The sequence below is a fragment of the Poromitra crassiceps genome (genome assembly GCF_964638095.1).
Source record: "Poromitra crassiceps genome assembly, chromosome: 14".
NCBI classification, from domain to species: Eukaryota; Metazoa; Chordata; class Actinopteri; order Beryciformes; family Melamphaidae; genus Poromitra; species Poromitra crassiceps.
Genome location: NC_139633.1, coordinates 14934248 through 14946747, shown reverse-complemented (window position 1 = coordinate 14946747; position 12500 = coordinate 14934248). Strand labels below are relative to the sequence as shown.

General features: G+C 45.2%; 1 protein-coding gene across 1 annotated transcript in view; it reads right to left on the bottom strand.

The window, feature by feature from the left end:
• The window catches only part of LOC310788810 (CUB and sushi domain-containing protein 1), a gene marked incomplete at its 3' end in the record, with an annotated part of 351287 nt that overhangs the window by 308124 nt on the left and 30663 nt on the right, over positions 1–12500 (bottom strand). The window contains 1 exon segment of the mRNA XM_083650384.1: positions 256–368. Within this exon segment, the coding sequence (XP_083506510.1) occupies positions 256–368 (113 nt within the window).

The window sequence follows — 12500 nt, the reverse complement described above, 5'->3', positions numbered from 1 at the left end:
AGTGAACAGGAAAATAAATCTGTTCATATTTGGATATTATAATGACAAAAAGCTATTTCTAATTACTGGTCTGATACTTGTGAGGAAAACTTGGCAAATCAAACCCTGCTGTAATATTAGCCTAACCATCATCAGTGTTGCGTCAAAGAGCGTCTGTGTGTATCATAAAGAGCTGTATGTGTATCATAAGCATAACACACCCACACACACACCACACACACACACACACACACACACACACACACTGTGTCTCACCTTCGTATACGGCCTTGAAGCCCTGTGCGCTGACAGCAAAGTCAGTGGTGAACCACAAAGCCAGTATAGATCCACTGCTGACTATAGGAGAGGGCAGCATGAACCCTGACAACCTGCAAAACAGAAGAACACTGGTGTTAGACAGAGTCATACATCTGTAATAAAGCACAGTGCGACAGAACACTCGTGTTAGACAGAGTCATACATCTGTAATAAAGCACAGTGCGACCAGAGCCGTATAACAGAAGAGTTCCGACATCTCCATTCACTCCAATGGACCAGTTTTTTACTCTCAACAGTTCCAGGAAGTAAGGTCCTGGATTAAGCAGCACTGTCGAGTTGCAGCAAAATAGACAGTTTTGTGTTGTACTCTGAAAGGTTTTTTTCCCCCTTGAATCAAATTGTACATTATCAGCTTTATTTTAGCATGCAAAAGTAGCGCGAGACCCATTCCTGGCTGTTCATTGGCTAATGAGTCTCGCATTTTGGTCCTCCGCTGACGCCACTCTCTCTCTAGAGGACCCTAGGTGCGACAAGTGAATATTGAAACCAAAAGACTGGACGGCACCAACCCTGAAAACCTGAAGCATGAATGAATAGAATGAGTTGAGAAAATAGAATGTGTTGCTGTGATGGTCCAGTAGCCTATAAGACTCCCATCCTTAAAGCCACATAGTGCCCCCCTGTTGACCTGCGATCAAATCCCACCAGAGTGTTCCTACCACTTTCGTCTTCCCTCCTGTCTCCATAAATACATTGGAGTTGATCGCCCACTCTACTCTTCAGAAAAAAGAAATAAAATAACGAATCTGTAGCAAGAAACAGAGCTACACAAAATCCACGATTGAGGACAGCATGAACCCAGAATGAAACAGATGCAACCAGCTGAAGCATGGACACTCAGACTGGAAACGTCAGAATAGAGTAGCAGGGTGGTGGGAGCAGCGAGGGGGATTGTTTAAATCTTTGGCTCTGACACAGAGAAGTTGGCCCTTGATCAGATTTGAGGTTGTGCTGAAGCGCCACTTGCTAGACTTCATGGAGGTGATGCTTACACAACTTTCTCTGTGCCTCCTCATTTATATACAGCTCACAATGCAAACGCTGTACATGGAAGATGGAAAATCGGAATCTGTGTGTGTGTGTGTGTGTGTGTGTGGGGGGGGGGGGGGGCAATAAATGTATCTATTTTATAATGTTTGAATTTAACACTTTGTGTACCATTAGAAGAAGAAGAGAGAAGAGGAGAGGAGAGAAGAGGAGACAAGAGGAGACGAGACAAGAGGAGAGGAGAGGAAAGGAGGGGAGGGTAGGCGAGGGCAGAGGAGAGGAGAGGAGAGGAGAGGAGAGGAGGGGAGGCAAGGGGAGAGGAGAGGAGAGCAGAGGAGAGGAGAGGAGGGGAGAGGAGCGGAGAGGAGAGGAGGGGAGATGAGGGGAGAGGAGAGGAGAGGAGAGGAGGGGAGAGGAGGGGAGAGGAGAGGAGGGGAGGGGAGAGGAGAGGAGGGGAGGCGAGGGGAGAGGAGAGGAGAGGAGAGGAGGGGAGAGGAGAGGAGAGGAGAGGAGAAGAGAGGAGAGGAGAGAGAAGGAGAGAGGAGAGGAGAGGAGAAGAGAGGAGACGAGAGGAGACGAGAGGAGAGGAGAGGAGACGAGAGGAGAGGAGATGAGAGGAGACGAGAGGAGAGGAGAGGAGAGGAGAGATCATAACAAAAATAGCAGAGCACCAAACGCTTGTTGAAACAGGGGTGAAACAGAGAGCGAGTGAAAGTAGAGAGTAAAGCCAGGAGGAACAAGAAGTGAATAAAGTGTGAAACAAGGTGACGAGCGACAGAATCAAAAGGAGAGACAAAAAATAGAGGACAAAAAGAAAGAGAGAAGAAAGCCAGACATTAAAAGGGGGATTCAATTGGTGGTAAAATCAAAGCAGTTATGACAATGAGCCTGTGAGCCTGGGCCCAGCATTACTGGCTGCTTTAGAGCCATTCAGTTATTATAAAGGAAGGCTTAGAGACAGGTGGGTAGAGGGGGGGGGGATCAGACAGGCAGGCAGGCAGGCAGGCAGGCAGGCAGGCAGGCAGGCAGGCAGGCAGGCAGACAGACAGACAGACAGACAGACAGACACACAGACAGACAGACAGACAGACATTCAGACAGACAGACAGACAGACAGACAGACACACAGACAGACAGACATTCAGACACACAGACAGACAGACAGACAGACAGACAGGCAGGCAGACAGACAGACACACAGACAGACAGACAGACAGACATTCAGACAGACAGACAGACAGACAGACACACAGACAGACAGACAGACATTCAGACAGACACACAGACAGACAGACAGACAGACAGGCAGGCAGACAGACACACAGTCAGACACACAGTCAGGCAGACAGACAGACACACAGTCAGACAGACAGACAGACAGACAGACAGACAGACAGACAGTGAAGAAGAATCACTGGTTGATATAGTGACTGAGCCAGGCATGCAGAGAACACTGAAAAACACCCGATTGTATAAAGCGGAGCGAATCGTTTTATTTCTCTGGCCTCAAAGCAAGGACACCAAGGACAGACACACACACACACACAGAGACAGAGAGAGAGAGAGAGAGACAGAGAGAGAGAGACAGAGAGAGAGAGAGAGAGAGACAGAGAGAGAGACAGAGAGAGACGGAGAGAGACAGAGAGAGAGAGAGAGAGAGAGAGACAGAGAGAGGGAGAGAGAGAGAGACAGAGAGAGGGAGAGAGAGAGAGACAGAGAGAGAGAGAGATGGAGGGAGGAGAGGGGAGGGGGGAAACAGAGGGGAAGAGACAGGAAGGCTGAGGAGGTGAAAGAGGAGGCGGAAGGAGGAGAGAAAGTTAAGGAGGAGTTTGACTTTCCCAGAGCACAAAATGACCCTAATATATCACATTATACCAATATACCAAATATGACTCAACAATTACCCTCCTACACACACACACACACACACACACACACACACACACACACACACCCACGCCGCCCTATTATATTGGTCAGATATGACTGTATGAGCGTATTTGGCGTGGTGATATATCACGTCTTCACGAGACATCTCTGATGAATCGCTGCTCTAATTTGCCAGCGTATATTCATCTCTGTTACTGATTATGCGTGTCAACTGCACCAGAGACCCGTTACTGCTGTTCCTGAGTCGCCAGCAGAGGGCGATAAAGAGTCTATTATTGTATTATATAATATGCTGAAGAAAAAGCTGAAGAGCAAAGTGAAATACAGTCTGTCAAATGGAGTCAAACTCAGGCTCAGGAAAGATGGAGGGAGGAAGTGAAGGGAGAGAGAGGGACAAATAAGGAGAAATATGAGAAAGGGATGAAATGAGAGGGGGAGAGAGAGGTGAAGAGACAGAGAGAAGAGCTTATCTTTGAGATGATAAAACGAACAGACGCGTTTCTCAGTGTTCATGAGAGAATGGGTGCGACCCCATATACCCAACTGCATGGATTGTGGATCGTGATTAACGTAACTTACAAACTAGGAGCACTGATTCACCAAACCTGCTTGCAGGCGACCCGATGTCTTGACTTTACTTTGTAACTTAGGGGAAATGTAATGGAGTAAAAATATACATTATATTTAGGAAATGTACAGTAGTACAGTACAGATACTCCGAAATATACTTATATAGGGTACTTAAGCATTATTACTTTTGTTACATTGCTTTGTTACATTACTTTCTAGGCCAGCTCGGGAACTGCCTCGGGAGGAGCTGCTGATCCAGTTCTACACTGCCATCATCCAGTCCGTCCTCTGGTTTGGGTCTGCCACCAAACAGAACCAGCACAGACGGAAGCAACGGACGATCAGGACTGCAGAAAAAGTTATCGGTGCCAACCTGCCCTCCATCTAAGACTTGTACTCCTCTAGAGTTAAAAAAACAAAAACAGGCAGGAGTTCCAACACTTTCTACAGCTTCAGGCTGTGTACGCTTGATCTCGGATCAAAACCAGCTCAATTTTCCTCATCCAGAATGCACTGAAATTTGAACAAGGTTCAAATTTGGAAAACCTTTCTTTCTTTTGTAATGAACTTTCAAGGGCATTTCTTTGCACCAACAGAAATGTTTGACCGTGCGGTGAGATCTGACAAGTGTTTGGTGTCTTCTGGGACCGACATGGCTGCCTGCTGCTAAAGCTGCAGCGGTAAAACCCGTCTAAGAATGGCTCTGACACGATCTAATCACAGCTAGCGCAGCGCTAGCTCAAAACATCATGAATAAATTATATTCAAATGAAAAATATTGCCTCTTTTAATACATACTGTACACACACCAGACGTCGTAAACAGTGAACTACACGCAACTCAGGCAAACACTGTATATATACACACGAAGGTACTAGCACTCTCTCTCTCTCTGTCTCTCTCTCTCTCTCTCACACACACACACACACACACACACACAAACACACACATTTTAATACCTTTATTTGTGTTCACATTTAGACAAGAAATCCTTGAACACAAACAATAATAGAGCCACATACAATGGGAAATCTCATAAAGACAAATGTATCTAGACTGGGTCTATGGAGAAAGGCAACAGCGCCTCCTCCAAATGTGGTGACTGCCAACTATTGCAGAAATGGAGCACAGACACACACACACACACACACACACACACACACGTGCGACACACACACACACACACACACACACACGTGCGACACACACACGTGCGACACACACACACACACACACACACACACACACACACACGGTTGTCAGTGAGTCAGTCAGGTAATGAGCAGTGATCGTCTAGCTGTCAATGTAATGATGGTGGACATGATTCCATATCCCTCTCCGGGTCTGTGTTTTTCTCTTTTTTTCTCTCTCTCTCTCTCTCTCTCTCTCCCTCCCTCTCTCTCTCCATCTCTCCATCTCTCTCTCTTTCTCCATCAAAGAAAGACACACTAATCATACAGCTGTTTGACATTTATACTCAAATCAGTGCATATTTATCCAGTCAGTCAGTCAGCTGCCCAGTCTGTCAACCAACTTATGCCACTCTGTCATCAGCAGCCAGTATATTCAACTACAGGTGCCAGCCAGTCTATATAGTCAACTACAGGTCAGCTATCCAGTCTATATAGTCAACTACAGGTCAGCTATCCAGTCTATATAGTCAACTACAGGTCAGCCATCCAGTCTATAGAGTCAACTACAGGTCAGCCATCCAGTCTACAGTCAACTAAACTGGCTTAAAAATTATATTTAAAGCTAGGAATAAGGTCCAGGTTGTAAAAAAAACTGAAATTCTCCTTTAATGTTGTCTTTAATATTGGCACATATAGCGACCTACATACATATAGCTACCTACATACACGCATGCAGAACACACTTAACCCATTGATACCTGATGCGTGACGCGGTCTTAAAGGGATACACACACAAATGCTGCATCAGGTATCAATGGGTTAAGACCTGTAGTCTTCTGCCTGCAGTCTTCTCATTCGGCATTGATCCGACAAGACGGCTTGACACTAGACTACTTGCTAGCATTCAGGCGTTCACTGCCAGTGGATTTTCGTGGAAGAAGAAGATGGGAATGAGAGGTCAATCAATCCCAAAAGTGTTTTGAATGTATTATAAATGATTATAAATAATGTATTTATTATAAATGAGTGCTGCCTATTGGAGGCAGGCTGTATAAAAGAGTGGAGAGTAACTGTATCAAAGGTCTGAAGTTGTGTTTCCCCCAATGTTTTTCTTTCTGTTATTTCTTTCTGTCATTTATTCAGACTTTTATTTCTTTTGATTTTGAAGCACTCTCTAACTTTGTTTTGAAAATTGGAATATAGATATATATGCCTAAACTGTTAAGCTATTATATTGCAGTTAGCCACACTTTTGAATGGAGTTTGATATTAATGTGTCCTATACCGCCGCAAGATTTTAAATTGAAATACTGTATTAATTGTAGGAGTATTTTTTTACTTACAATATTACCCTTTATTTTAATTTTTACAAAGGTGCAAGGAAAGATAATGGCACAGTTCCATCATGTCTGATGTTCAGTGAATGTATTCCCTTCTGTTGAGCAAGTGACTTATCTTCTGGTTCATTCAATTTGTTCTCCCCCCTTGACCTAAATTTCCAATGGCTGTTGCCAGCCTCGCCCTCAGATTGCAGCCTTTCTCCAGACCTCTCCATAACACTTGAGCCTGGGCAGACTGGGCACGGCCAAACATGTTCTTGATCAGCATGGATCATGCTCTTCAGTATCTTTGTCACACTACAGGATATAATGCACCGACTGTTGGGACCAACTGCCCCACGTCTGCTCTCGCTATAGCCCAGATTCACAGTCAGAATGCTCCAGTGGGTGAAAAATCGTCTAGTGTCACCTCGTCTTGACAATTCGTCACATTTTTGTGGAGCTGCACGCCATCAGCGCCGGCCACGGTGTCGCCCTATGGCGAGCACGGCAAGGGCTTTTATGTGCAAGCAGAAATTAAGAAAGGCAGGCCACTCATCAACAGGTGAGCGACCGCTTCACGCCCCTCTCCTGCCCGCTAACAGCTCCACCTTGAGGCCATTCTTGGAAGGATAACCAAGAGACACACAAGCACGTCATAGCTACATAATTGTACTGTTCACTTACATGTACAACTAATCAACTGTAATGAATCTAAGCTACTTTGCCTGTTTGTCTTTCTTTCTTGTCATCATTGTCAAAAATCACAATGGTCCAGATTTGGAGAACTTTTCAAATACAAACTTGTATAAAAAAGAAAGAAAGACAAGATTCCCTGCATACTAACACCAGGGTCGCAGGTTCACGCCCCCGTGTAACCTCCGGCTTGGTCGGGCGTCCATACAGGCACGATCGGCTGTGTCTGCGGGTGGGAAGCCAGATTGGGGGTATGTGCCCTGGTCGCTGCACTGGCGCCTCCTCTGGTCAGTCGGGGCGCCTGGTCGGGACGGAAGGGAACTGGTGGGAATAGTGTGATCCTCCCATGTGCTACGTCCTGCCGGTGAAGCTCCCCGCTGTCAAGGTGAAAAGAAGCGGCTGGTAACTGCGCATGTGTCGGAGGAAGCATGGTGCTAGTCTACGGCTCTCCCCAGATCAGCAGAGGGTGGAGCAGCGACCGGAGCAGCAGGGGGAAATTGGCCAAGTACAATTGGGGAGAAAATGGGGGCGGGATCGGAAAAAAGAAAGAGAGAGAGAGGGAAAAAGGAGATAACAGAAAGAAATGTGTTTGTTCTTTTATTCAGGTGTGGAAAAAAGGTAGGAATTTTCTAATTTACAAAATCAATATCTATTCTGTGAGAATACAATGCAGCTTGTTCATTTTTCAAGCCCTTTACTTGCTATCAGCACACAATGGCTCGCAGCAAGACCTGCAGGTGTGTGTCTACTGTACCACAACCAGCGCAGACTGTACGCAAACTTCTGAAAGGAAAACGGGATCATTCTTATGGGAGAATTCTCAGTCCCTTCATTCATATCCATAGTGTTAACTGTCTCATGATGGCAAATTATGTATCAGCGGTTTTGATGGCTGAAGGATGTTAGGTGTACACTAGTATAGAAATGACAATAGGACTTCTCAAAATGGCACCTTTGGTCCCGACTTTAATTGTGGGCAAAGATAAAACATGTGGACAACAGCACACTAAAAATAGACTAGTAGGTGTGAATAAATCAAATGCACCCTTAAAGCAGCTACGAGCAAGATTTTTGATTGTTATTAAACAGTATAATTACAATATTGATGCATCACATCTTACCTATAATAGGTAGCTGAGACCAAAGCCGTGTGAATCGGAGATTGCTCTCTTGATGATCATAGAGTCTGTGTCTGTCTACTAACCTCGCGTCACCAGGCTCTCTCTCTCTATCTGTCTACCAGCGGGCCGGATAAACCCGGAAGTGAAACGAAACGGTTTACGGCAGCTGCCTGCCTTCCGCCGTTTCGCTCTGCCTAGCAACAGATCATAAACACGGAGAACGCCATGCAGGGGCTTGCTACTCTCGTGAACATCTCTCGTTATATTCTAACAGTTTTTTTGGAAGTCATTTTGTTATTTTGTGGTTATGGCCGAAGTGGCTGCCGCAAACCGTTTCATTTCACTTCCTGATCTGCCCCGGCCACAGACAGACTAATCAAGACAACACTGGCCGATTCACTCAAGCGAGACTACTCTGCGTTGGTCTCGTCTACTATTAGAGGTAAGATGTGATGCATCGATATTAAATTTAGACTGTTTAATAACAATCGAAAATCTTGCTCGTAGCTGCTTTAAAAAGGAGAGCATTTTGTTTTCATAAGAAATATCCAGATATAAATATCACACATATAAATGTCCTATCCAGCGCTGGACAGTTTGGCCTGGCCTGCCTGTTTACAGGTGCTATGTGAAGCATTTCTGAACATCAATATACAGCATCACTGTCAAATGAACTGTAATCCCTTGGCATAATTACTGTAACAAATGAGACCATAATCTCAACAATCTGTATCCTCTATATCACACTAAGTGCTAGTGTTTCTCAAATCTAACATCAAATGTCCCATCAAATCTGTTGCTTATTGCACATACAAAGTAAATTGCAGTGAAGAGGCCCGTAGAGGCTGCCGATCGTCCTGGTGATGGTCTTGTTTTTTTTTTATGGTAATTATACGTTAATGTGATATTGATTTATTGATGTTAAAATGCCAAACCTGCTTCTCTGTAAGGACTTCTGTAGATACTGAACAATGCTGACTACACGTCCAACCATTTATTCTAAGGGCCTCGTCCACTGTTGTCCAGTGATAGCTGTGACAACATGAATCAGTCACTTCTTCAAAAAGACAAAGCAGCAGCAGCGGTGGTGACGGCCTGGGGACGTCAGGACGTTAACCCAAATGTCTGAGAGAATGTCCTTCAACAGACTACTGTCCATCAGCCTGGGGACGTCAGGACGTTAACCCAAATGTCAGAGAGAATGTCCTTCAACAGGCTGCTGTCCATCAACCTGGGGACGTCAGGACGTTAACCCAAATGTCAGATAGAATGTCCTCCAACAGACTGTTGTCCATCAGCCTGGGGACAGCAGGACGTTAACCCAAATGTCAGAGAGAATGTCCTCCAACAGACTGCTGTCCATCAGCCTGGGGACAGCAGGACGTTAACCCAAATGTCAGATAGAATGTCCTCCAACAGACTGTTGTCCATCAACCTGGGGACAGCAGGACGTTAACCCAAATGTCAGATAGAATGTCCTCCAACAGACTGTTGTCCATCAACCTGGGGACAGCAGGACGTTAACCCAAATGTCAGATAGAATGTCCTCCAACAGACTGCTGTCCATCAGCCTGGGGACAGCAGGACGTTAACCCAAATGTCAGAGAGAATGTCCTCCAACAGACTGTTGTCCATCAGCCTGGGGACATCAGGGCGTTAACCCAAATGTCAGAGAGAATGTCCTCCAACAGACTGTTGTCCATCAACCTGGGGACAGCAGGACGTTAACCCAAATGTCTGAGAGAATGTCCTCCAACAGACTGTTGTCCATCAACCTGGGGACAGCAGGACGTTAACCCAAATGTCAGAGAGAATGTCCTCCAACAGACTGCTGTCCATCAGCCTGGGGACATCAGGGCGTTAACCCAAATGTCAGAGAGAATGTCCTAGAAACAGACTGCTGTCCGTCAGCCTGGGGACATCAGGGCATTAACCCAAATGCCCTCCAACAGATGTCCATTGAAATCATGGAGCAGCTGGGACAATCTTGGCAGGGGAAGTGATGGAGACACACTGGCTGCTCCCTCAACAACTTCCACTCTAATGTCTTTGGCGGCGGCACTTGACCTGCGCCTGCTGTGGCAGAGATGCTGGAACAACAGAAGACTAGAGACCATGCGTGTGTTGGGGGGTCACTCGCTCGGCTCACTCGGCCTTCATTTTGATGCCAACTACACACCTGTAAAAAAAAGAAAAAAACGCCTCCTTGCGCCAATGGGACAACATCAGAACCACGACGGCCAATCAGAGGTCTCCTCCTCCAGGCCAAAATGGTGGATGGCGCTTTTGCTGTGCGCTGATGTTGCAATGGAACGATGTATTTATCTGTCCCTTCTTAGTTCTTTCACAAAAGCTTCTAACTTCAGATTTGCTGTTTATTTTTCCACTCGAGTTAAAATTGTACACGGCTGCTGTATAGGCTGGGTACATTTCATGAACATTTGGAGCCATGAAACCCATTTCAGTCATTTGAATAATAAGAATTATTGTCATACGCCTAGAAAAGCGGACTGCTTGGAGAGACAGCAGCGATTTATATCTTTGGATCCTCATAAATCCACCGACTCTGACACCTGGAAAAACAGTCGATCAGTCACACTCCTAAAGCAGCGTGGAGAGCAATGTGAGCTTATAAAATGAATATTACTATTTCTCCAGCTTTCTTTTGGGGAGCGTTTGGTCTCTAGACACAACTCATACAGATGTATGTCTCTGGCTGCAACAATTTGTCCAACCCGTCATTCTTGGGAGTCTAATGCATTTTTTACGTCTGTCAGCCGGTGACACAACACAGTGGAACAAACACTGCTGCCGCTGAACGGGGAGACAAGAAGAGGGTTTTGTGGCGAAGAGAGAGAGAGAGAGGAACAGAGAGACAGACAGAGAGAGAGAGAGAGGAACAGAGAGACAGACAGAGAGAGAGAGAGAGAGAGGAACAGAGAGACAGACAGAGAGAGAGAGGTGATTGTAGAAAACCTGGAGAGAACTAAACACATTGAAAAGATGAAGCTAACTGATGATGCAGAGGAAAACAATCGCCTTGAATAACTCAATAAAATCAGCAACTCAGGAGAGATAAATAGGAGGAGAAAACAAGAGTGTTGTTCAGCAGCATTCTTTGGGACGTTTGTTTTGAATTCTAGGTACACAGAGATGGCAGTGTTCCCCTTCAATTCAGCTTATCGTTTGCCCATATCAGGACGCTTCTGCATAACGTCATTTTGTAATCGTTCTTCCGTTTTAGATCCGGAAGTAGATTACTCCCACCTTCATCATTTTTAAACTTGCTAAAAAGCTGTTTTCAAGCAAAAAAAATTATTATGTTATAAAGTTTGAATATTTTTTCGGATGAGAATGTGACCAGTTTATCAGAATAACGCCTATTTGGACATTTTTTACGAGCAGCAAGGACTGAGAGCGCTGGCTCTGTGACCGGTCGGACTAGCTAGTATCTGTCAACCCAGGCTACTGTACTGGCAGTGAGGAAACACTGTCGACGTGCTTTTGTACGTTAAATGCCGACCGGGTACAGCCATCGGCTCCTCGCAGCAGTATCATCAGTAGTACATCATTCGTACAGTTTATCGATGTTTACTGGCCGGCTAACGCTGAACCGGAAGAACAAATACAATTGCGTCTGACAGGGAAGAGAAAAATTGGGCGTGGCAACATAAGGTGAATAGAACTGTTGTGGTGTGGCAACACTGCTGAGTCTCTGGCACCACTGCTAAGATATTCTGGAGAATTATAACAAAACACCCAATGCCCAAAATACCCAAACCTCAAACCTATTAAAGAAAAAACATATAAGCTAGAACAAGACTGTCCCTAAAAATGTGACCGTTTGGAGATACACGACAAGGTTTTCACCCGACAGCAACAATATGATGACAGAATAATACAGTTCTGTCTTATCTCTCATTACGTGCAGCACTTGAAAAGACATTAGTTATGGATAATGAGTTATGGCTGAATATTTTTTTCTTTTTGAAATGCCCTCAGGGTTCGACTCCTGGCTATGGAACAATCTGGCAGTCGAAGGCAGGATCATTTCTCATCACTTTTTTCTTTTCTTTTTTACAGGTGGCTACAAACTTGGTCACACTGTTGTCTGTAACAACACGCAGCTTTTCACACAGCAGTTAATTGCACAGCAAAAAAGCACCAAAACGACCAAAAACACTGCATATTGTACATACAGTATGTCAAAATAAAACAATTCTCCCCTACCAATAGCTTTTACCAACAGCAACACTTTGTCTCACTGTCTGTCAAAGTAACGTCCCTGCTGAGGCCTGTGTGTGTGTGTGTGTGTGTGTGTGTGTGTGTGTGTGTGTGTGTGTGTGTGTGTGTGTGTGTGTGTGTGTGAACAAGAGAGAGAGAGAGAGAGATTTGTCTACAGTATGTAAGCTAATCAGTACCTATATCGTTGGAAATTGCAGAACACTAACAACAGATTAAGGATT